Here is a 26,133-nt window from a genome sequence, read left to right on the forward strand (position 1 = left end):
GCCCACCTTTCTTCAAAATAAAGAAGATGAAAACTAAAACTATAATGGAGTACCCAAAGCTCTGAAGAAAGCAAACTGTTTTGATGAGAGTAAGGAAAGCAACACTCATAATTAATGGAGGAAGTATAATTTGGAACAGACTGGGAACAATTTGACAATATCTATTGAAAATGTTAAATGCACATATGCTTTGACCTGGCAATTCCACTTCTACATATACTTGTACATGTGCATGGCAAAGACTGAAAGCAACCTAAAATGTCCTTCAGGAGGGTACAGGTTAAATACAGTGCTGTACATTCATATAAAGGAATTCTATGCAAACCATTTCAAAGAAAATAATCCCATATATAACAATATAGAAAGATTGCCAAGATACACTGCTAAGTAAAAAAGAGCAAAGGGCAGTCTAACATGTAGAGTATGCTGACGCTTTGGAAGTAAAAAGGCAAGATATGAATACGTATATGCTTTTGCACAGACCACTTCTGGGAGTATAAGCAAGAGAACATAACCATGCCTGCCTCTGGGAAAAATGGGGTGGCTGGAGTATAGGAAGGTAAATATTTTCACTGCATGTTTTATACATCTTATTATCTATTATAAAAATAAGAAACTGTTTTTAAAGGTCCTGAAAATCATTCAATAAGTATAACGTGTCAATTGATGGCAAAAATTATGACTATAAATTAATGAACTAAAGGAGAACATAAGGAAAAGTAAGATTTTGTAATTAATGTGAAACAAAAATAAACTACAAGAGTTCTAAAGAAATCCTATATAGTTTCTTAACTAGATACAGCAATAAAATACTGAAATCTACTGGCTGCCCACAAAGAATGTATGAATAATTACTATACCACTTACTTGAGTCTTTTCAGGAATCAAATTTAAAGTTTTCAACAATCTCCTGTAGGTGGGGGGGAAAATACAGACATAAGGATTTGTGTCTGTATGTATGAATGGAGAAAAATAACTAAACCTTCATTATTTGTATAAATAAAACTCTCAAAATAAAAAATTATGCACCTTAATAAGCAAGACTCCCTTCAAACACACCTCTGAAAATAGAAGATATTATTTTGACCACCAGAGGCCACTCAAGTTTCGTAAGAACAACAAAATTACATCAAGAAGACTTCTAGTCCTAACTTTGCCAGTTGAGAGCTGGACAGGGCATAACTCTTATCCTTTCTCTGAAAGGATTGCACTAGATGTTTAAGTCATTTTTACCTAGAATATTAAAAACACTAGCTTTAAAATACCTCACATATTGAAAGAAAATCTGGCATCCTCAGCCTGGAAAACCCTACAGTTTTATATTGGCAATAAATGGTCCCATGTTCAAAAGTAATCCCAATATCAAGCCAGTAATCATTGACTCATCAAAGAACACCAAACTTATTAGGTATAAGTTTGATGGAGAACTTTTAATGACTTTCTCTGAAAATATACAAAGTATATTTGTATACTTTGTATACAAATATATATACTTTGTATATATATGTATAAATATGTATACTTTGTATACAAAGTATATTTGTATACAAATATATATACTTTGTATATATATGTATAAATATGTATACTTTGTATACAAAGTATATTTGTATACAAAGAGCAGGCTTAGGTAAAATTGAAAAAACAAAAAGGGCATGTATGATTAACGATGGAAATTCCAAATATTTCAAATATTCTTACGTTTAAAAAAAAAAGTGACTCTAAATCTACTCAAGCCTGTAGCCCTACCTACCACTTTACATGAAATTCAAAGGATAGAGGAGTGGGTCTACTTGAAAGACTAGGCTCACCTAATTGCTTTATAGAAATTTTGAGAAGTGCCTCACTAGCTGAGTGCAGAAATAAGACTGTATTTATAGTCTTAAATTTATAGGTCACTCCTGATCTAGTTGCCTTTTTCTGCTTGGCAGTTTGGAAGACAAATAACAAAAATTTTATTGCAATTACCTCACAGTATTTCTACTTTAATTAATAAATCCACAGCTTACAGAAGCTAAAAAAAAAAAAAGCAGCAAGCAAAGTAAAAGTATTTAATTTTGATGAAAACCTAGCAATTGGAAACAAAGCAGCTAGAACAAGGCAAAAAACAGAAACATAATCATACAGAAAGTCAAAATAGCACTGTCTAGAATATACATCATCAAGAGACAAGAGACCAATTAAATTCATTTGTGGAAGAGCTAAATGTAAGCAAATGAATCACAGTTAAAATCCAGAGACAGAGAAAAAACCTAAATAAAAGCAAATTTATCTGATGGGGAGTCATTGTTTAATAGGTATGTTGTTTCAGTTTGGGAAGATGAAAAGCATTGGGTGGTGGTGATGGTTGCACAACAATGTGACTGTAAATACTTAACACCACTGAATTGTATGCTTAAATGGTTAAAAAGGAAAATTTTATGTATATTTTACAATTAAAAAAAATTTTTTTAACGTGAATTTATCTGGCCCCAAACTCCCAGCTGACTTTGCTGAATGTAACAATCACTTCTGTAAGGCATCAATCTGTATTTTGAACTTAATTTCTACTAGAAACAGAGAGCATCCACAAAACAGCAAGATATTACACTACTATTACCAAAATTTCAATTCCTATAGTTAATCCTATGACAACTTTGCATATTTGACTTCATACCTGATGATGCCCCAATGGAGTATTCACCTTACCCGGAGCTACAGAAATCACAGTTTCAAGCAAAAATGTTTAGTAAATAAGGTAAATTTTCTTTACCTTAAAAAGTTGACAATTTTTAAAGATCTTAATTTAAAATTTCAATTACTGTAAGTATAGGAATAATTTTATAAAAGGAAGTTAGTTTCCTTTACAAATAACAAATAAATTGCTTACATGTCTATATTACAATGATTAAATAGAAACATTAGGCTATAAAGTAATCTCATAATCAATTATTTCATTTTTTAAGTTATCTCTTACCAGTGAGTATACTGAAATATTAATATCTTTACAGAATCTGCAGGTATTCAGTTTTTAAATGTACTCTTACCACACCTATTGCTTTTACAAAACAGCAATATCAGAATATAATGCTTTATTACTGCGTATTTTCAGAATAAGAACATAAAAATAGTAGAACACAATGTAATGGTGAAATTAAATAGAGCTTGGTGTAGCAAAATAATTAGCACCTACTAGTAGAAAACACCACAAAAAATCAACCACCACTGGTAAGGTCCATGCCAAATTATTAAACTTCTTTTATCTTTAAGAAACCTACACTACCAAGGGGGAAGGGGGGTGTGGGATGAATTGGGAGATTGGGATTGACATATATACACTACTGATACTATGTATTAAATAGATAACTAATGGAAACCTACTGTATAGCACAGGGAACTCTATTCAATGCTCTGTGGTGACCTAAATGGGAAGGAAATCCAAAAAAGAGGGGATATATGTATACGTATAGCTGATTCACTTTGCTGTACAGTAGAAACTAACACAGCATTGTAAAGCAAGTATACTCCAATAAAAATAATTTTAAAAAAAGAAGCCTATATAATTGGGGAAGGCAGTAGTATAAATAGACGATTCCATATGCAACCCTGTACTGTTAGTAAAACAAAACAGAAGACACAGTTTGATGATTACATACAAAAGAAAGAACACTGGGCTGTAAAGAAGATTGGCTTTAAGCCGGATCTTTAATTAAAACAACAGAAAAGGGAAAAGGTATTAGAGCAGGAGGATATAACGAAGGTACTATAGGATAATAAGGGAAGAATATGCTAATATCACCTTGAATTCAAAGAATCTTTTTTGTAACTTTCAAAGGATTTTAAAATAACTGATGAGTACAGCAACCTTCTGATTAGCGGCACATGTTTATGACATTATCCAGATTTAGGCTATTGACCCGTTCTGCAACTGAAGCCAGTCAGCTAAATTTAAACCAAGGTGGGGCTTCCCTGGTGACGCAGTGGTTGAGAATCTGCCTGCCAATGCAGGGGACACGGCTTCGAGCCCTGGTGTGGGAAGATCCCACATGCCGCGGAGCGACTAGGCCCGTGAGTCACAACTACTGAGCCTGCGCGTCTGGAGCCTGTGCTCCGCAACAAGAGAGGCCGCGATAGTGAGAGGCCCACGCACCGCGATGAAGAGTGGCCCCCACTTGCTGCAACTAGAGAAAGCCCTCGCACAGAAACGAAGACCCAACACAATAAATAAATAAATAAATAAATAAGTAAATAAATAAATAAATAAATACATACATACATACATACACTAAGGTGCTCTGACTCCCAGTGAAGTGATCATGTTACTTACCCTGTCATCACTTCACTAATCTCCTCCCATTAGGGGAGTATCAGAAGTACTCCAGTAAAGTTCTCTGATCCAACACCGTATGAAAACTGAATACAACTGAAAAATGGAAGGACCCTCTACATGACAATTAAGCAGAGAACAGAATTAGAATTCAGTGTGGGGAATGTAGGCTTCATTTAGAAGTTTGCTAATAACTGGTCATAGATTATAAAAATCTCATTCTCTTACGCCATATTCAATAGAGTACGTTTAATATACCATCATGGTATATTTACGTCCAGGAAGAAATAAGCTTTCTTAGAGCATTCCATTGAGCTACCCAACCACTGTCATGTTAGCTTCAATTGAGGGCGAAGATGACAGGGAGGACTTGAAGTCTCGGTAAGAGTAGCCTGGAAATTGAGAAACCGGAAAGTCACAGGCAATATCCTTCTGTAAAACTATTCACGCTTTGAATCCACAGGCAAGGCAACAGAGAAAGATCTGTTTTTCATTTTATCTATAAGGTTATAGTAGCAGCTTAGGCTACAGAGAAACTCTGCACATTGCTCTAGCCAGCTTCCAGTATTAAATACACTCAGGATAAATAGCTTTCCCTCCTTCCCAAATGCATTCCTTTCACTCTTTATATTCATTCAGTAACTATTTTGATAGCAAACCATGGTTAGCAATTAGGTCATATTTGACCTCATGCTTTAGATGAGCCATAGGCCTTCGCACTGGCAATTCCCCACCCAGGGTGCTTGTCTCCAAGTATCTGCATGGTTAACCCTTCAATGTCACCTCCAATGTCTTCTTAAAGTCATTTTTCTACCAGATCCCCCTAATCTTGCTGTTTTTTCCCACAGCACTAATCATCTAAGATACTATATAACTTTGATGTATATTATTGGTCCCTTGCTACTAGGAATGTGAACTATATGAAAGCAGGGATCTCTACATTGTTCACTGATTAATATTAAGCACCTAGAATAGTTTGCACAATGTATGTGCTCAGTATTCATGGAGTAAATCTATTAAAGCTGGTAACATGCCCCCTCTGGATAAATGATTCCCACGTCTCCACTTCCTTTCAAGAGGGTATCTCACAGCACCTCCAACTTCATATGCCAGAACAACTCTTCACACTTCTCAGAAAACTGCTTTATCTCCTGTCTTCCCCATTTTGGTCAATGACACTATATCAGATACCCAAAGGCCCAAATCAGAAACCTGAGTCACACAAGACCCAAAACTTTTCATATCTAAGTAACTAAATCCAGTTTTATCTACCACCTCAATATATAAGGCACATGTATCTCCACTTCCCTAACCCAGCTACCACTGTCTTTGTTCATATGCTCTTAATCTAGCCATTGGACTCCCTAACAGTAAAACACTGGTCTCCTTGCTTCTGATGTCACCTCTTCCACTCAGCAAACTGTAGCCAGAGTGTTCATTCTGATAAGACACCTGATTTAAAAATCTCTCAGTTATTCCCCATATCCTAAAGTATGAAGTCTCAGCCTAAACTTGAAAAAGCTTATTTATTACCTTGCTCCTACCATTCCAGCTTCACCTCCTACCAATTCCCCAACAGCCTCCAGAACCTCCAGACATAACAAACTACATCTTGTTCTGCAAGTGTGCCACTATTTCTCACCACCATATCATGGCATGCTTTTCTCCTGCCTAGAATATCTTTCTTCTACTTATTTGCCTTCACCCTCTACTCTTCCTTCAGGGCTCAGCTCAAATGTAAACTTTTCTTATATTCTCCAGAAAGAATAAAGTGTTCCTCCTTTGGGCCCCTTAAAGCGCCCTGCTATACTAGTGCTATATAACATTATATTCAATTTACTTTCCTTCCTCTCCTCCCTTCCAAACTAAACACCACTGCAAAGGCAATGAATGTGTACCTTTCTTACTCCTGTTGCTTAGCACAGTAAAGGTACTTATTAAATATTGATCAAATAAATATATTATTCATATGACCACTACATGAGCCATTCTGAAGAACCTAAATATTAGTTTGTACCTTTTGGTTACTCAGAAAACCTCCAATGAGCACTATTAGATTATGGCTCCTATCACACTTCTCATGACACTAATGCCACTTCATTTTTGAGCAAAAGGTACCAATGAGAATCCTTTAGCTCTAGCACCTAAAGCAGTGATTCTCAACCCTGTCTGCATATTAGAATCATCTAAAGAGCTTTAAAAAAAATACTAATGCCTAGGTCTTGTTCTCTGAAATCCCTATACAGTTGCCTGGGACATTTTTTTTAAATCTTAAACTTATCTTAGGATGAGATCCATTGATGTTAAAGCAAGGTAAACGTATTCCTGATATCCTAAATTAAAACAAGTTTTTAAGTGTCGACTTGAACCTAAAAATTACATAATACTACTTCTACTTGAAAATGTTTAAAATTCCAGACATCTAAAACAAAAATGAATTTTAGAATATAAAGTCTGTGAAGAAAAAAATAACATTGGATGTCAATTAAAATGGTCAAAATAAAGAATCCACAGGAATTAATCATTGTTCAGTGCCCAGGGAGAGATAAATGCAGGCAATGATACTTAAAAAAAAGCCAAGAAAATTTAATCTTGAGAGAGTGCTTAAATGTGGATGAACAACAGTCAATGGTAGAATCCAAGAAAACAGAAAGGAATTGGGGAAGATAAAACGTCCATGAGAAAGATACAAACGACCAGGGCAGAAGATTGGCATTGCAAAGGAGTGGGAAATGAGCCTGCATAGGTATTCAACAAGCTTTCATTTCCTCCCCTGAAGCAGATATTATCCCTCCCATTCCAGAAAAAAAAACACAGAGGCTCTGAAAAGCTCAAATCTCAGAGGCATACGGAGCCTGGAATCAGACTCAGGCCTGTATGACTTTAAAAACCAAGCCCTTTCCACCATATCACCTTGCTTCACAAAGCAAACAGGCAAGGACAGAGAAAACAAAATTCAAGGGCATTAAATGGCACAACAAACCAAAAAAAACAGGGACTTGCCTGGTGGCGCAGTGGTTAAGAATCCGCCTGCCAATGCAGGGGACACGGGTTTGAGCCCTGGTCCGGGAAGATCCTACATGCCGTGGAGCAACTAAGCCCGTGTGCCACAACTACTGAGCTTGCGTGCTGCAACTACTGAAACCTGTGTGTCTAAAGCCCGTGCTCTGCAACAAGAGAAGCCACCACAATGAGAAGCCTGCGCACCACAATGAAGAGTAGCCCCCGCTCACTGCAACTAGAGAAAGCCGGCGCAACAACAAAGACTCAACACAGCCAAAAATAAATAAAATAAATAAATTTTAAAAAAATAAAGATACATGTCAACTAAATACTTAAAAAAGAAAAATGCGAAAAACTAGAGGAGGAGCTCCCTGTAGGCTTTTAAACCTAGAAATAAGGTGAGGGGGAAAAATGTCATTCCAAATGACATTAACCTGGCAGTATACAGGAAGGACTGAAGGTGAAGAGGCTAGAGGAAAGGAGATCGCTGATTGCTTCATAACAAACAATAGAACTTAGTACTGTTAAAGTACTGCATTCTTTAGTAGTTTCACAAGTTACTTGACTTTTCACTGCTTTAAGGAAACTTCTTTTATGTAAGTATTAAATACTTAGTAGTAGATTCTTGATTGTTCATCATAAGTGATCAAGTAACGGAAATTACTCAAATAGGCAAAGTTTGCGTGTAATATTTTCAAATCTAAATCTTATTTCACATCTGGATGGAGTTTACAGTCTTTAGTGGTCAGCCTCCTTCCAGTCTTTTACCCTCCATTTCACCCTTAAAAAAGAATACTCAATTAACTTTGCTAATATGTCATTCATATCTGAAGTTTCCCTGATCAAGAACCCAAATAGTTTCTTATTAATTAACTGTAACAAATCCAAACATCTCTGCCCTTTACATGCCCCCTTCTACCATCTCACCTAAACTTCTGTTCTCTCGGAAAGGCTCATTCATGCCTTCCTCCTCACTGTGTCACAAAGTAACAAACACTACCCTGGAGTTGTCTTATTTCCCAAACCGGAATACCTCTTTCCGTTCTCTCACTCAACTTCCAAACATCCATAGAGGCCCAGTTCAAAATCTATTATTCTCCAGAAAGCCCATTTCTGAACCCTACAACACTTACAAAAGATTCCATAACAATGACTGCGAAGCCACGTGTGACTTATGTTTGGCCCAGGTTTCTTTTTTTTTAATAAAATTTTAGTCCATTGACCACACTTAAAAACTGGAAGATAACCCTTTAAGAAACTATATTTCCAACTTGCCTTGAAAAAACTGGACACTCTGGCAACGCTGGGATCACACAGTCACACAGCCACAATCAGCTGTAGCTGAGTAGCAGCTGACGTCTTTTGAAAGATTTTTACATTTTAAAAGTCAGGAGATGACATCAACCGCCTGACTTCTGAGGCTGTATCTGCAGCAACTGCAATGATTCAAGAAATACTTGACTGCCTATTAGGCACTGGAGTTACAAAAGTAAACAAGACAAATACAGTCCCTCCCCAAAAGCCTAGCTTAGTAGCAAAGACAAAGAGATAAGCAATCAGGATACATCCTATAAGTGCTACTAAAAGGGAAGTAGAGGGCACTTAGCACACAGCAAGGGTACCTAATTCTGTCTATGGGAAGTCAGGGAACACCCCTCAGAGAAATTGACTAAACTGAGATCTTTAGCAGGTATAGGAATTATCCAGAAAAAGGTAGGGTAGGGATCAGGAAAATCAAAGAACTTTTGCAAAGAAGCTGACTGAAGAAAAAAGCATTAAGAAAGTGAAATCAGTTCCATATGGCTAGAGCCAGGACCCACCCACAAACGCAGGTGTCAAGAGAAAGGGCTCAATTGAAAGGGCTGGAGGGAAAAAACAAGTGTTAGTTAGGGTCAGGAGACGTAAGAAAATTTCCATAAAGAGGCTGAGTAAGTAAAAGTTTGTTAAGCAAGGAAGAAAGGTTTCAGAGAGCACAGTTGTTGTGTTGAGGGGTGAAATGTGGAAGAAAAGTAGGGAGAAGCAGTGAAAGCCTAAATCAAGGCAGAGGGAGCGAGCACAAAGCAGCACGGGGATGGGGGTGTAGCATAGAAGACCAAAGGGGCTTACATCTTGGACGGTAACCAAGGATAACAGGGATGTGAAGCATGGCAGTTTTGGCTGGCCACAAGTTTGCCAAGAGAATTAGTCCCAGCGGTCCCCTGGTGGACGCGGAGGCATTCGGGCCTCTCAAAATTCTGCTGCGCCCTGGCTGGATTGCACTTCCGTCTCTCTAGAAGACATCGGCTTCAGTCTGGATTGATTGTGCAGGCTCCAGGAGAGGCTCTGAGTTCCAGGCTGCTGGCACGCAGGCTCCCAGGGAGTGGTTAGAGGCCTGGTCTGTGTGTGCTGGTGGGTAGAAGTTAAGTATAAACTACCTTGCATTATTTTCTGGTTTTTCTGTCGGAATGACGGGCCTGTTTACAGCCACTTGGGGAAAAAGCAGTGTGTGCCCATTATAGATTTACAGGAAGAAAAAAGGTGCCAAGAAAGTTAACATTTGTCCATACCAATACTCAGGATGAGTCATTCTGTGAATCCGAGTCTCCCCAGGTTGACCTTGTCTCCCCAACGAGACTGAGATATCCTCCAGAAAAAGGCCGCTTTACACTTTTTTGTAGCTCCCGAAGTGCCTATAACCGAACTGGGTACGTCGAACACATTCAGTAAATTTACCGACTTACTAACTGACCTCGGCTCATTGAAGTCACCTAGTTCAGTCCTCTTTTTGCATATTACGATGCTAAAGAAAAGCGAACCTGTATCACAGACTCAACACTTTCCTTTATTCCAAACTCCGCTGCGTCTCTCCACCCTCAACCGCAGGAGCAGAATCGTTGCACGATTCAAATGCAGCGGGAGACTCCAGGTTCCGCCGCGGAAAGCCCCGCCCGCCCGCGCCCTCCCCTCTCCCCGGTGTAGCAGCCCATGCCCATCCCCGTCCACCTCTCGGAAAGGTAAAATGCGCTCACCGACTCTGGGCCGCCGGGAGACCCCGTAAACGTAGTCGTCCACTCGCCGCCGCGCTCCCAGGGAGGCACTTCCGGCGCGCGCAAAGACGTCAGCAAAAGCGCCCGCCCCTAGACCCGCCTCCGGGGTTTGGGTCAAAGGAGATCCTGGAAGAGGCACTGCTGCTAACTTCTTGTCGCCGGCTCCTGACCCCTCCCAGGACCCGTGATGCCAAGGCAGCTGCAAGGGGCGACGAATAGTCGGGGTTGAGCCCCGAGTGAGCTGAGGGCTCGCGCTCTTCTAGTCTCCCGGGCCTGCCCCACCTGAAGGTAAACGCCTACCCAGCTGCGGCCTTTCTCCCTGCGGGCTCCTCCCCAGACTCAGCTGCCGGAAACATTTGCCCCTCTCTCCCGCCACCCTTTTTATTCCAGGACCTTTACTTTTGCCTGCCCTCGCCATTCTCACCAGAACGGCTAACGTGTGAAGAGTTTCAGTTGGAAGCTTTTAAAAAGCGACCTGTCGATGAAGTTGTCCCCCAAAACATCCCAAGCATCAAGCGGTTTTCCCATTACATCGCGAACTGGCATGCCTTAGAATCAGTATTTTGATATTTGTGATCATAAATACACACCACACACACTTTTTAAATCGAAAATTTGAACTTGGTTGAGTCTGATATAATTTTCAGAGATAATTTGCTGACTTTGCAATATACGGTATGAAAATGAATTACAGATTATATTTGTAAACTGAAAAATACATATACAGGTCAATACCCTTCAGGGTACTGAAAACTATCCCAATAATGAAATGTATCATTTCATAATTTAGCAATACTATGCAAAATTAGAGATTTGAAAGAACTTTTTTTACATCGTCAAAATGTGAGGCTAAAATTTCCTCTTAGCACCGCTCCAGAGAAAAATATTAAGACAACCAAAAAGTTACCCAGCCAAATTAGTGAAAATCAACAGCTAAGGTTCTTTCTGGGCTCCCAGGCTCTTTCTCACGTGGGTAGGCAAGGTATTAGGCATATCTGAAAGCACTTTCTTGCTCTCAGCCTGAGGGGAGGTTAAGAGTAGCTTCAGAGTTTTTCCTTCATCTGTTTGAAACTCACCTCTCCACTCACGCCATATTCCATCACTGAAAGGGGTTAGTGTAAAGAATCTACTTGAAAGGAGGACCAGAAAACTCCTTTAAGTGGTGTCTGGGGAAAAGGAATTCCTTAATTCACCCAGCTGGAGTCAATGTTTCCTGAGTATTACTAAGAAGGAAAGTATATAAATTTGTCACTTGCCTATAGTATTGGTTTTACTTGGAATGAAGAATATCTGGTTTAGATTGCTTCTGGATTGGTTTGTTTGTTTTTTAGAAATGAGTGGTGGATTGGCCCCAAGTAAAAGCACAGTGTATGTATCCAACCTGCCCTTTTCCCTGACCAACAATGACTTATACCGGGTAAGTTTTTGTATTAGTATTGTTATCTACTGAATTCTCTATTTGAGATACAAATGTAGCTTAAGCAAACAGTTCTCTTAGGCAAAATTCATAATAAATACATTATAATGCACTTAAATCATTAATATCAAAGACCTCTATAGCAAACATAAGTACGTGAAAAAAATTAGACACTTGTAATTTCCAAAGAGAATTCCCAGTGCTTTATAGAGGATAACAAGTTTTTTATAAACACAGAAGACACTACTAGCATAATGATGCTGATTTTTCCTGCTTGCTTACTTGGCTTTTGAAACTGGTAGTGGGGTGGAGGTTTTGGAGGAAGGGCTGATGGAAGCAAAACAGATCCCTTTCCTAATCCTCCAATTCTGAAAGTATATCTTAATTTATATATGTGGCAAAAACTTAACAGTTTAATAAAGTTTGTTTTCAATTCAGGATAGGGGTGATTGGAGGAGAAAAAAATCCCTTCCAACATCTTCTTTCACCTTGTTACCTTACAGAGAACAAAATTTCCTTCTGTGCCTGTCCTGCAGATGGGTGGTTGAGAGGGACTGGAAGGAATGACATGAGTCCTATCTACAAGTGTGCCCTCTTTTCTCTGCTACTTTGGGTAGATGTTAAGTACAGTAGAGAGATGCTGCATAGGTGGTACATAGTACTCGATTAATTAATTAAGATAGCTTGAGTCTCCAAGAACAGAGAAGAAAACAAACTTTAGTGTCCTTCCTTGTATAAAAATAGAGACATCTCTTTTTATTGAACACTTACTATATGCCAAGGAACACTTACAAGTACTAGGTACACATCAGTGAACAAAAAGATGAAAATCCCTTTTGGCACTCACAATGTAGCGAGATAGAGAAACAATTTGAAATATAAAAAATTCAGATGATGTTATTTGTTAGATACTAAGTTAATGCTAAGGTGTTAGGTGCTAAGGAGAAAAAAAGCAGGAAAGCAGCGTTATTAAATGTTAGGTTGGGGGTGAAATTTTACTTTAGGAAGGTGACTTTCGATTAAGACATGAAGGAAGTAAGAGGCAGTGATGCAGATGTCTAGGGGGGACAAGCATTTCAGGCAGACAGAGTAAATAAAGTGGAGAGAAGAGGAGGGGCAGTCAGAGGTAAGCCCATTCAGGGGTGCCTTATAGGGCTTGCACAGATAACGGTAAGGACTCTGAGTGAAATGAGAAGCCATTAGAAATGTTATGTAGAAAACTGTCTTTCATACAGATGGCCAATAGGCACATGAAAAGTTGCTAAACATAGCTAATTATTAGAGAAATGCAAATCAGAACTACAATGAGGTACCACCTCACACTGGTCAGAATGACCATCGTTAAAAAGTCCACAAACAATAAATGCTGGAGAGGGAGTGGAGAAACGGGAACCCTCCTACGTTGTTGGTGGGAATGTAAATTGGTGCAGCCACTACGGAAAACAATATGGAGGTTCCTCAAAAAACTAAAAATAGAGTTGCCATATGATCCTGCAATCCCACTGCTGGGCATATGTCCAGAAAAAACTATAATTTGAAATGATACATGCATCTCTATGTTCATAGCAGCACTATTCACAATAGCCAAGACATGGGAACAACCTATATGTCCGTCAACAGATGAATGGATAAAGAAGATGTGAGATAGATAGATATACATACACACACACACACACACAATGGAATACTACTCAGCCATAGAAAAGAATGAAATAATGCCATCTGCAGCAACATGGATGGACCCAGAGATTATCATACTAAGTGCAGTAAGTGAGAAAGCGAGACAAATACCGTATGATATCACTTATATGTGGAATCTAAAATATGACACAAATGAACTTATCTACAAAATAGAAACAGACTCACAGCCATAGAAAACAGACTTGTGGTTGCCAAGGGGGAGGAGTGGTGGGGAAGGGATGGATTGGGAGTTTGGGATTAGCAGATGCAAACTATTATATACAGAATGGATAAACAACAAGGTCCTACTGTATAGCACACGGAACTGTATTCAATATTCTGTAATACATCATAATGAAAAAAATATGAAAAAGAGTATGTGTATATATATATATACATGTATATGTGTGTATATATACATATACACTTTGCTGTACACCAGAAACTAGCACAACATTGTAAATCAACTCTACTTCAATAAAGTAAATTTTTTTAAAAAAAGAAAATGAAAGGCAAACCACAAAAAAAAAAAAGAGAGAAAACTTTTTGGTCTTCAGAATTCAGTATTACTAACACTGCAATCCAGTTATACTATGTTCCATGGTTACACAACTTATAGAACTCAAGCATTTATTATTACTGATTACATACATTAATGTATTCTGAAGGACTTTTGTACGAAGCATTATATAATAAATAGGACCGGCTGAAACAGTAGAAGTAGATGAGATTGCTTAGAGTGAAGATGTAGATGTAAAAGGGAAGAAAGGGCCAACTGTAAAGTACCACCAACATATTAGGGTGGGCAGAAGGAGACTGATGGGAATGGATTTTTCATTATAGAAGCTTTTTTGTTTTATAAACAGTCTACGTAAGGATTTGTCTTCTGATATAGTGATTGCTTGATGGGGTTGGGGGTAGGCCAGGAACAGTGATATTCCACAACATTGATAGTTGAAGCACGAGGTTTCTCTGGAGCTATGGTGGGGTTGATAGTTGTCATGGATATACCACAGGAACACTCAGCTGTGCAATTTGTGTGACTTCAATCTACCACATATGAAGAGTGTTTTTTTTTTTCCTCTGTATGCACTCTTCTGTCAGAAATTTAGGAACTAAGGCAAATACCTGTGACACCAGTAGCCAAAAAAAGAGTATTATGCTAGTCAGTAAAAAAATATATCTTCTAGGGCTTGCCTTATAGACCAGAGGCTAAAAATTTTCATAAACTACAACAAACAATGTGGTCAGTATATACAGCCTGAAAATTTAATGTTTTCTTATGATTTTAAATTAAATTGCAAATTATTATGTGGTCTTTTGTTTCAGATATTTTCCAAGTATGGCAAAGTTGTAAAGTAAGTATATCAGATTTTGAAACTTCATTTAAAAGTCTATCGGAGTTTACTTCTCCATTATTTTCTTAATGGAAGTAGATTTACTATTTTTTATAAAACAGATATTTGATATAAAAAAGAAATAAAAATACTACTGTTAACATTTTATGTATATTTCAGTAATTTTTTAATATACATAAATATCTATAGACAAGTTTTAAAAGACAATTCTATACATGCAATTTTGCTGTCTTTTTTTAACTTGACATATCATGAATATCTGTCCATGTACTATATAGATACATCCTTGTATTTAATGATTTCATGGTATTCCTTTATACGGCTTAATTTATTTAAATAATATAATTTTGTACCATATTACTAAGAACTAAAACTGATCCTGTTATCCAATATAAGACATAAGTTAAAGGCTCTGATTAAATATATATTTTAGGTACTAGGAGGTGTGTTATCAAGTATACTACGAATGGATTATTATTTGTCAAACAAATAGAATATAAAAACAAACACAGTTGACTCTTGAACAATGCAGGGTTAATGAGAGTGTAAAGTAAAAGCAAGATAGTGTTATTCTATCTTACAACTAATAATATGTTCTGGTATAAACTTAAAGTCGTATTTAAAATCCCAAGAATTTAGAGCATATTTATCTTGCCTAGTTGTTTTTCTTTTAGCTTTGATAAATGGATGTTAAACAGTTGAAGTTCATCTGCATCCTGAGGTTAACTTCTTTTAAACTTACTTCTCTATTAAAAAATCATCAAAAATGCTATTAGGTCTTCAGAATTTCAAACAGTGATCATTATCAATCAGAACACTAATAATGATGATATGTAACAATGAACACATAAATACTCTATGCATTGTTCTAATATCTTTACATAAATTATCTCATTAAAGTCTCACAACTACCTTTTAAGGTAGCTACTGTTATTATCGTGATATTATAAATGACAAAACTGAAGCACACAGTAAACCTAAAATCATATTGCTGGTTAGCAGTGGAGCCAAGGTTTGAATCCAATAGTTTGATTCCAGCCTATTCCTTTAACCTTTACCTTTTCTTGATTTTTCCCTGTCAGAATCGCTGAATGAATTTCCATACAAATACATAATTATAAGCCATGAGAATGCTATGAAGTTAGACACAGAGTTATAAAGCACCTATAAACAGGGAAGACCTGATCTAGTCTAGAGAGTCAGGGTAGATTTACCTAAGTCATTATCCTTTGTGTTGAAACCTAGAGGCTGAGTAAGAGTTAAGTAGGTTAAAAGAATGGGAGGAACATTTCAGGTAGAGGGACTTGCTTGTGCAAAGGCCCTGTGGCAAGAGAAAATAAAGCAAGATCAAGAAACAGAAAGAAGGCCAGTGTGACTTGAGATGAGTGAGCAAGAGGGAGAAAGCACAAGACAGGTCCAGAGATGGAAGCAGTTTCCTCTAAAGACACCAAGAATCCATTAAATAATTTTAAATGAGGGAGTGACGTGATCTGAATTTTTAGAAGCTTATTCCGTCCAGCTTCAGTGTAGAGATTGGATTGGAGGGGAACAAGAGCAGATGCAGGGAGACCAGTCAAAAGATATAACAATAGCCCAGGGGAGAAATTTGGACTAAGATGATACAGGTGGAGAGGTAAAGACTGGTCAGATTTGAGAGATCATTAGGCAGGAAAATGGGTAATACTTAGTGATATACTTACTTTGTATGTAAGGGTTGGGTGAGCGAGAAGGAGGTGTTATGGATGACACCCAGGTTTCCCAGAATAGTGTCTGCTTCACTTCATGTGCTTAAATGAGTACATCATCTACCTTATATCAGGAAATGGTACCACCATCTAGCTTTTTTCCCATGCTAGAGACATGGGAATCATCCTAGGTTTGTCCTTTTAAATCCTTGATGTAATTATTTTTCTGTTACCGTAGAAGGTACCTCTATCAAAGTAATGTATTTTAATTGGTTTATAGGGCTTTCTCCACCTCTAGACTAAAAGCCTTTTCCTGAGGATAAAAACCTGTCCTACTGCCAGTGCTTAGTACCTGTGCTTGAGGCTAATGGAAAGACTGAATGGCCACATGAACAAACAAATGGATGCACGCTTTTGAGAAACTGCTTTCCCATTTGTATCTGTCTTTTTGTTTTAACATATTGAGGTAGGATTAATAGGGGTTACAGAGACAATCTTAAAGAAGATTTTTATATCAGAATAGGTGAGATGAAAGGAACATTTATAGATAAAGCTTAGAGAGGTGCCTGGCAAATAATAGAGTAAAAATTCCATCACATGTATCCAAACATAAAGATTTGTTATTACTGCAAAAATAAATTTTTTGAATAGGGGAGATGAGGCCTTGTTTATACAGAGATTTCAGTAGAGACAAGCAGAAAAGAAAGGAGAAGAAATTATTACCAGTTAAGAACTGACACATTCTGAACCCTGAAGAAGGAGTGAAATTTTAATGGGCAAAACATTGAGATTTGAAAGCGGATAGAAGCCATATGAACAGAGGCACCAGTTTAGGGGAAGTTCAGGCCATGCTCCATGAACACTGAGTGCCTTCTTGTGGCTAGACCTCATAGTTTGCAAGTGAGGAGCAGTGAAAGATGAGGGAAATGGGAGCCATAATCATGAAGGATATTGATTGCTGGACCAAAGAATAGGCAACTTGAAGAACCAAAGATTTTTGAGCAAAGGAATAAGTGATTTTATTTATTCCTCAAGTAGAAGACTTTTCCACTAGCAGATGAGCATAAATTAGCATCAAGGGAACCAGTAAGAATAGATTATGGAAACAGTAATGCCACCGTGGACAAGAAAAACAGCAGTGGGAATGGAAAAGAGAGGACAGATGGAAGAGATCATTAGCTGAGTATGACTTAGAAAGCTAACACTTCCAAATAGTACTTTCAAAAAAATGATTTATGACTTTAACTGACCATCACAAACATGAAATTTTTAAAAAGTTAAAGTAACTATCTTACTTTATACTCCTTTCAAAATTGGTTAAAAACTTTCCTGTTTATGCTAACTGGTGTGGCTTTGAAGAAAACCAGCCTAAACTTGAGCTGCATCAAGTGCTTGACTTCTCTTCCTTCCTTCTAAGCCCAATGAATAAACAGATGCAGCCTTTTGAGAAAGTAAACCATTTTTGTTGCCCATTTTTCCCTAAATTATTGTAACTTATATTTTTTTTAATGAAATAAGACATCACTTTTCTTAATATAGTGGCATCTTTTTACCAGTTTCATTCCAATGACTCTATAGGTACCTAATCCCAAATCCAAATAAAATAAATTTTAATATGTGAAATGTAATACTAAATCAAATTTCTGTTTATTTATTCATTCATGTTCTCTTGTCTGTTTTCCTGTTAATTCAGTTTTTAGAAAATTATTAAGCTTTGTCTTAGAGCTTTGTCTCTTTTTTTGCTATTTGGAAATAATTTCAAATTTATAAGTTACAAAAATAGTACAAAGAACATCAAAATATCCCTTGCCCAGATTCTTCACTTATTAACATTTTATCCCCATTTACTTTATCATTTGCACTCTCTCCCCAGTGTGTGTGCATGTATGGGGGGGGGGTGTGTGTATATATATATACACACACACACACACCCCCCTATATGAGTATGTCTATATATATCTATGTGTATACATACACACACACAATTTGTTTTTGTGAGTCATTTGAGACTGTTATAAACATAATCACCCTTTACTCCTAAATACTTCAGTGTGTATTTCCTAAAAATACAATAGGGTTATATGTTATATAACCACAGTACAGTTACCAAACTCATAAATTTATCCTGATACAGTACTTTTGTTGAATCAGTCATCAATGTTCCAGTTTTGTCAGTTGACCCAATAATGTCCCACATAGAATTTTTTGCCTCTAGAATCCAGTCTAGAGTTAGGTGTTATTTTAACTGTCCTATCTTTTCAGCCTCCTTTAATCTGGAACATTTATAAATAATATAGCTCTAACCCATCTTTTTTTCCCCTCATTTTGTGTTTTCCTGATGTTGCCTCATGATTATATGGTGGTTATGTATTCTTGGCTGGTATACTCTATAGGTGATGTGTTCTGAGGGTGTCACATCTGGATTCATACAGCATGCATCTGTCCCTCATTAGTGATATTAATTTTGATCACCCAGTTAAGATGTTAACCAACTTCTCCACTGTATAATTACTTTTTTTCCCTTTTGCAACTAAGAAGCAGTCAGTGGGAGACACTCTTAAGACAATGCAAACATCCTATTCCACATAAAAATTTCATTTTAGACATAGCATTTGTTGATAATTCTTGCCTGATGCAGTACCATGATTGTTGCAAATGGTGATTTTCCAACTCTAGCACTCCCTATACATTCACCAGTCATCCCTTGGCATTCAGCAGCTCTCCTTTCTCCCCCTTTTATTTATTATCATTATGGACTTATGAATTCCTTTTTTATGTGGTTTATAATTCATTACTGTATTTAATTATTTTGGTACTCAGACTGTCCTAGATTTGGCCAATGGGTGCTCCCTCCAACTGGCTTCTCTGTTCTTGTGCCATGCCCCATCATTACTTTTTTTTTCAAGTACTCCCTTTCTTTTTTTTTTTTTAATTTATTTATTTATTTATTTTTGGCTGAGTTGGGTCTTTGTTGTTGCACGCGGGCTTTCTCTAGTTGCGGCGAGCGGGGGCTACTCTTCGTTGCAGTACGCAGGCTTCTCATTGCGGTGGCTTCTCTTGTTGTGGAGCACGGGCTCTAGGCGTGCGGACCTCAGTAGTTGAGGCTCATGGGCTGTAGAGTGCAGGCTCAGCAGTTGTGGCGCACGGGCTTAGCCGCTCCGCAGCATGTGGGATCCTCCCGGACCAGGGCTCGAACCCGTGTTCCCTGAATGGGCAGGCGGATTCCCAACCACTGCGCCACCAGGGAAGCCCCAGTACTTCCTTTCTGACATAACAAGATGTTCCAAGTTCATCTTGTACATACCCTATCCCAGCCTTGGAGTCAGCCATTTCTCCAAAGAGCCCTGTTGAATATTTTCTTAAACTGTATTTAATGACATATGATGAGCGAGGACCACAGGACTAGGCATGGGTAAAGCATCAGGAGAAAGAACAGGCTCTGTACTCTTATGACCATCCCTACCACTTACGTACCTTGGGTAGTATGGCTAAGAAGCACAGAAGTGGAGATTCTTTAAAAGAATATTAAGGTTATAGTTCTGTTCTAACACCTAGAAAAAAATAATTTGAGTAAATCACTTTACTTTTTGGCTAGAAGAGAACATCTCAGTTTTGTTTTGTTTTGTTTTGTTTTGTTTTTTTCCTGCAGAGTGAGGGAGTCAGTAGAGAAGAGGAATTATGCTTACTCCTCAAGATTCCATTGTCTCTAATCTCTTCATCCTTCAGCCTCTGATTAATGTTAGATTTATCAGATACTCCTAATCATAGCTGTGTTCACTTGTGTGAAATCAGTATCACACTTTCCCATTTCCATTCTTCTTGATATCCCATGACTTTGAAGAGTTAGCTATTTGTCAGATATATTAATTTCCTTGCTTACTCTATAAATGTTTTATTAACCCTTTTTGACCACTTGAGTTTTTCAAGTATTTATTCATATATTTTGTTTATTGCTGCCTCATTATTTTTAACTGGCTATTTGTTTATGCTTTAAGGGTTACTATAATGAAAGATAAAGATACCAGGAAGAGTAAAGGGGTTGCATTTATTTTATTTTTGGATAAAGACTCTGCACAAAACTGTACCAGGGCAATAAACAACAAACAGGTAAGCCATTCATTCCCAACAAGGTTTTTAACCAAAAGCCTTTGTGCTTATCCAGGCTAAAAATGTGGGGATGGGGGGATGGTCACGTCTGATGGATATCAGTAGGTCCTGAGGGTATTTAACTTACAGAAAAGAGGTCAAAACTGTACTGGGTTCCCAAAACACTGGTATAATATAAGGAATAAAAGTCTATTCTACAGGAAAGAATTTGTCATACCTAAGTGGGCAATTGCTAAAATAATCTAAAAAATAAAATGGAATTGAAGGTTTGAGGAAATGGGATCCAATAACTGTAGTTTTAGGTTTCAGTGAAATACATCCGTCTGCGTTTGCATTTTTCTCTGTTCTAGTTATTTGGTAGAGTGATAAAAGCAAGCATTGCTATTGACAATGGAAGAGCAGCTGAGTTCATCCGAAGACGAAACTACTTTGATAAATCTAAGTGTTATGAATGTGGGGTGAGTATACCTAAAACAGTATAATTTTCCATAGTTTACTTGAAGGTATTTTTCACATCAGTGTTTTATTTGTGTTCTCCAAGACTTCTGGATGGCTAAAATCGGGTTATGAAAGTTTTACTTTGGGACTCTAGACTCATGTAAGTAAACTCAATTGAAATGTCGTATGTAAAGTTAACCTGAGTTGGGTAATATAGGGTGGTATTTTCTCCAGTTTCCAAACCTTTGAAAGTTGTTAGATTAAAAAGTTTAAGACTAATTACTTACATTATTGTCTGAAAGATTTTAGTGACCCATAAATTTTTGTGTTTCTATAATATTTTGCCAATGATTAAGTATCACAGGTCAGTAAAAACATTATGATATGACCCATCCTCTATGGGATATTGTTTTGAAAAGTCTTCCCCCCTATTAGTACTGCTGATAGTTCAGGAGCTGAACTATACCCAGATTTTCTTATCTAGTTCTCATCATCTATTGTTATCCATTTAAACTTTGGGTGATTAGGAGAGATGTATAGCCACAACACAACTTTGCCCAAGGCCCATAATTGTATCAAGAGAATTTCAGTCTGGGTCTGTTGCTGCCTATTTCTAAAATGTCTTTATATATACTAAAGAGCAGGATCCAGAGGTTAATGGGGAGCTTTCTACTGAAGAGAATATTACTGAGAGACATTGTCCTGGCTACATGATCATATGGAAAATAGAAGGAAATGTGTTGGGGTCCTTTCCCCAGTGCCACTCACTCCCCCTCAAAAATATATACATATACAGACAGATGGGTGGGTGAATAGATAGATGGATGGATGGATGGAAAGAGAGAGCAAGCAAGGCACTGGGTACATTCTGTCAATTTTTATGATTCTGACACCTAAGTTAATGTTTCAAAACCTGTGTTCCAGAGTCCATCATAAAAAAGAAAAAAAAGAAAGGAAAGGAGGGTGGAGTTGTTATGATCAGATAGATAAGTATATATCCACATATTCACAGTAAATATTAAATTATCCGAGAACTCCTGGATGAATCTGTTAATCTGTCTTTTTGGTTTATGGATCCATAGATTTGTCATATTATACTTAGTACATTATAATATTTCTTAAAACTCCCCCCGCAAAAATCTGTTTACATTTATTTTAGCCTGATTTTTCCCAAAGCTATTTCACTATTAAACCCCTGTCCCCGTTTTTTTTTTTTTTTTTTTTTTTTTTGTATGGGATATGTTAACAGTTTTTGGTATACCATTATTCCAGAAACAGTTTGAAAAATGGTTCTCTGAGTACATCCTCTCAGCAGTTCATTAACAATAACACCTCTTGGGTTCAGCCATGTCCCCAGGTATACAAAGTACACAGTCTATTTGATGCTTTGTAAAATATACTTGAAAAGCATGATTATTTTTCTCTTCTGTTGTTCTAATCCTGGCTCAGCCTCTCCGCACACCCTCATTCTCACATATTACTTCTAAAGGTATTTTGGTAAGCTAATACACAGATTCATTGTCTCGTTTTATAACTCAAACCATGTTATGGCTCATTATAATGTTATGGCTAGTCCAGCACTGTCAAATACAAACATATGCAAGCCACAGATTTAATTATAAATGTTCTAATAGCCACATTAAAAAAAATAAAGAGGGTAAAAACTTAATATATTTTAATTCAAAATATTTTCATTTGAATTATGTAATTAAAATTTTTTTAAATTATAATATTTTACATTCTTTTTTCATACTGTCTTCACAGTCCAGTATGTATCAATTCAGACACATTCTCAGTAACCACAAGAGAATTATAGCTAGTGGCTACCATAAGTGGACAGTGCAGGTATAATCTAGATATGAAAGAAGCAAAATGAAATTAATTGATAGGAAAAGTGAGGAAGACTTTAAATTTTCCATTTGTTTTTAAAAGAAAATGTTCAGCAACATCTTGGAAGTTAGGAATAGTTTTGTCCCCATTTTATCATAATAACTTAAAATTTTTACAACTAAGGTAGATGGTCCATTTAAATTTTGAATTATTTTATATCCTGAATCTTCAGATTTAAAATGTTTGAAGGAAGAAAACTTCTTTTACTCGTAGTGAAACGACTGAAATACTTCCTTATTGGGAGTAATGGTATCATAATCTCTTCCTTCTAAATATTAAAGTAATGGGTTTTAATTTCTTTGTGTATATTCCCTGTGTGACAATATTCTTTTTTTTTTAATTAATTAATTTATTTATTTTTGGCTGTGTTGGGTCTTTGTTGCTGTGCGCGGGCTTTCTCTAGTTGCGGCGAGCGGGGGCTACTCTTCGTTGTGTTGCGCGGGCTTCTCATTGCGGTGGCTTCTCTTGTTGCGGAGCATGGGCTCTAGGCACACGGGCTTCAGTAGTTGTGGCTCGCAGGCTCAGTAGTTGTGGCACACGGGCTTAGTTGCTCTGCAGCATGTGGGATCTTCCCGGACCAGGGCTCAAACCCGTGTCCCCTGCGTTGGCAGGCGGATTCTTAACCACTGTGCCACCAGGGAAGCCCCTGTGTGACAGTATTCTTTCTTAAGTTCTAAAACATTTTAGTCTTAAGGAACCACCAAGTTTTCTGTTAATAACACAACAAATGTAATATTTCTCCTTTCCTTTTTAATGGGAAACAAAAGGAAAGTGGACACTTAAGTTATGCCTGTCCTAAAAATATGCTTGGAGAACGTGAACCACCAAAGAAGAAAGAGAAAAAGAAAAAAAAGAAAATTCCTGAACCAGAAGAAGAAATGTATGTATATCCACTCTTAGCAAATACATCATTGTGTAGCTTCTGTCTTTTTCCTGTTGATTAAGTGCATTCTGATTTTTTTTTTTAATAATTTAGTGAAGAAGTAGAAGAAAGTGATGATGAAGGGGAAGATCCTGCTCTTGACAGCCTCAGTCAGGCCATAGCTTTCCAGGTACTAAACAGTTCTCTTCTAAGGCACCACGCCATAGCTGCCTTGAGTTCATAGTTTTATATTCCTTGCTTACTTTACTACTCATATCCTGATGGCAACCTCTGTCTTCCCCTTTGCCCCTAAACTTTAGGAGATAGGCTCTTTCTTTAAGGTCTTTAGAACAGTGTGGTGGAAAAGTGCCTATCGGTTCTTTCTAGATTTTAAGGGCACCACAACACTGTTACTGTCTTAATCTGTTTTCATTATAGAATTGAACAGAACTATTTGATTCAAGTGAATTTAGCCCAATGGAAAAGATTTTATTAAACCGAAGATACTGTTTTAAAAGAAGCTTCATTTTAAAACAAAACCAAAAACATATTTTTGACCGTTAAAGGTCCTAATACAAGTATACGAAACATTTTTTGAAGAAGGGTGTATAACTTCCTGATTTTATATAACCACTTGTTTTAATGTAGTTGATAAATTGTAAATGCATACATCAATTTATTTTTTCCTGTTAGTTAACTAATGTCGTATTTTATGTAACATTCCCACATCCAACAGGGATGACAAGTAGGCTCCATTTCGTATGCCTGTTAATTAGTAGAACTTGTCTAAAATAATTTTGCTTAACATGGTAAGACTGGGACAAAACTTGGGGGTAGGGGAAATGGCATCTTAATGGAGTAGAACTCTCTGCATGGCTAGGAGGGTAGAGAGTGCTGGCACTTGTGATGTATGTTTTGCCATGTTTTGAATCACTGGACTATAAGTAATATTAAACAGATTCCTGATTTTGTTTTGTTTGTTTTCCAAACCACATTACAGCAAGCCAAAATTGAAGAAGAACAAAAAAAATGGAAACCCAGTTCAGGGGGTCCCTCAACATCAGATGATTCAAGACGCCCAAGGATAAAGAAAAGCACATATTTCAGTGATGAGGAGGAACTTAGTGATTAAAATTATATATATTATGTCAATATCATTAAAAAAATTTTTAAATCTTGGAGTACCAAGTTCCATTGGGACTAAAGATTACTTTTAGAATTTGAACATAAGAACACTTAGTACCAAATAGTTTTTTTACTTTAAAATAGTTCATAGGAAATTGAAAAGTAATTTTAAAGTATCATGTTTATCTTGCATCAAGATTTGCTAATAATCATTAATCTTGAAAACAGTTCATTTGAATAAAAAAGAAAACTTAATACTATCATAATAATGCTATTGTCATCCCAAGAAAAAAGGTAGATAAGTAAAAAGATTTGTTTGAGAAGTTCGTTATAAAAGTTTATTCATGATTGGCTTATTTGAGGACTTTTGAAATAAATTTCATCTTTAAAACAAAAACCTCTTAAAGACTGAAAAGGTTGAATGATTTATTGTTATTAATGTTAATAAAATTTTCTCAAGAGAATTTTATTTTTAAATGTAGGTGTTTTTGTCATCTTATTTCTTTTAGCTTTATCCCAATCTGGATACATTGTAATTACCCATAAAATTTAAAGTAAAGTAGCTCTCAAAGGCTTGTAACCAAAGAGCAGTAATTTGTCCTTTGGCACAAAGTTCCATTCCCCCAAAACAGCCAGCTTCTATATTTGTGTCTTTTCACATGTACATACATCTTGCTAAATAAAATACATATATTTCTGCCACTTAATCCATAAAAGGATGAAGGAAGACTTTTCAATCTCCTGTACTCCCCTCTGCCCTCCTTCACCTTCCCAACATGGCTATGTTAAAATTTTTGATTAAATCCATATTTTATTGTTTTTATTTTAGGACCATTGAAATACTGTACACTTCAGAGCTAATGAGTGTGCTATGATTACATTTTTCCTAGAGTTAATAATTGCCTTATTTTTTTCACGTATTATATTTCTTTGTATTTATGACTGAAGCTTCCCATACCTTTTGCAGATGGTTATATGGGAATGGGATTATGGAGCCTTTAATTTTCTACTTTCTCTATTTCTGTACTATTGAATGCTTTTTAAAAGAACATCTGTTTATTAGTTTCTTAATTACTAAAAGCAATAAAAATATTTCCACTTTGAAAACTATAAAGGCAATGAAAGTGTTAACCCCTCACCAGCAAAATATCTTCTAGATCTCAGGAGACCAGACAAAAAGATTGAATGCTGGACTCTATTTTCTGTTTCACCCATTAATTCATCAAATTTAAAGCA

General features: G+C 36.8%; 2 protein-coding genes across 9 annotated transcripts in view; one reads left to right on the plus strand and one right to left on the minus strand.

Annotated features, from left to right (window-relative positions):
• PPHLN1 (periphilin 1) overlaps positions 1-10,385 on the minus strand; it is a 148,508-nt gene extending 138,123 nt beyond the window's left edge. For 6 of the 8 annotated variants that reach the window (XM_061204845.1, XM_061204847.1, XM_061204846.1 and 3 more), the window contains exon 1: positions 9,416-9,694. In XM_061204845.1, coding sequence (XP_061060828.1) covers positions 9,416-9,455 — 40 coding nt within the window. In that variant the 5' untranslated portion in view covers positions 9,456-9,694. Of the gene's footprint in view, positions 1-9,415; positions 9,695-9,855; positions 9,990-10,317 lie in introns of those variants that run through there. The other 2 variants (XM_061204844.1, XM_061204842.1) reach the window with 2 other exon arrangements.
• Positions 10,386-10,428: 43 nt separating this feature from the next.
• Positions 10,429-25,142, plus strand: ZCRB1 (zinc finger CCHC-type and RNA binding motif containing 1). Its single transcript, XM_061205278.1, has 8 exons — positions 10,429-10,623; positions 11,667-11,752; positions 14,762-14,790; positions 20,471-20,582; positions 20,933-21,040; positions 23,678-23,790; positions 23,887-23,962; positions 24,773-25,142. The coding sequence occupies exons 2-8, from the start codon at positions 11,669-11,671 to the stop codon at positions 24,902-24,904; spliced, it is 654 nt and encodes a 217-aa protein (XP_061061261.1). The 5' UTR covers positions 10,429-10,623; positions 11,667-11,668; the 3' UTR covers positions 24,905-25,142.
• Positions 25,143-26,133: the final 991 nt, after the last annotated feature.

This window comes from Eubalaena glacialis, chromosome 11, assembly GCF_028564815.1.
Source record: "Eubalaena glacialis isolate mEubGla1 chromosome 11, mEubGla1.1.hap2.+ XY, whole genome shotgun sequence".
NCBI classification, from domain to species: Eukaryota; Metazoa; Chordata; class Mammalia; order Artiodactyla; family Balaenidae; genus Eubalaena; species Eubalaena glacialis.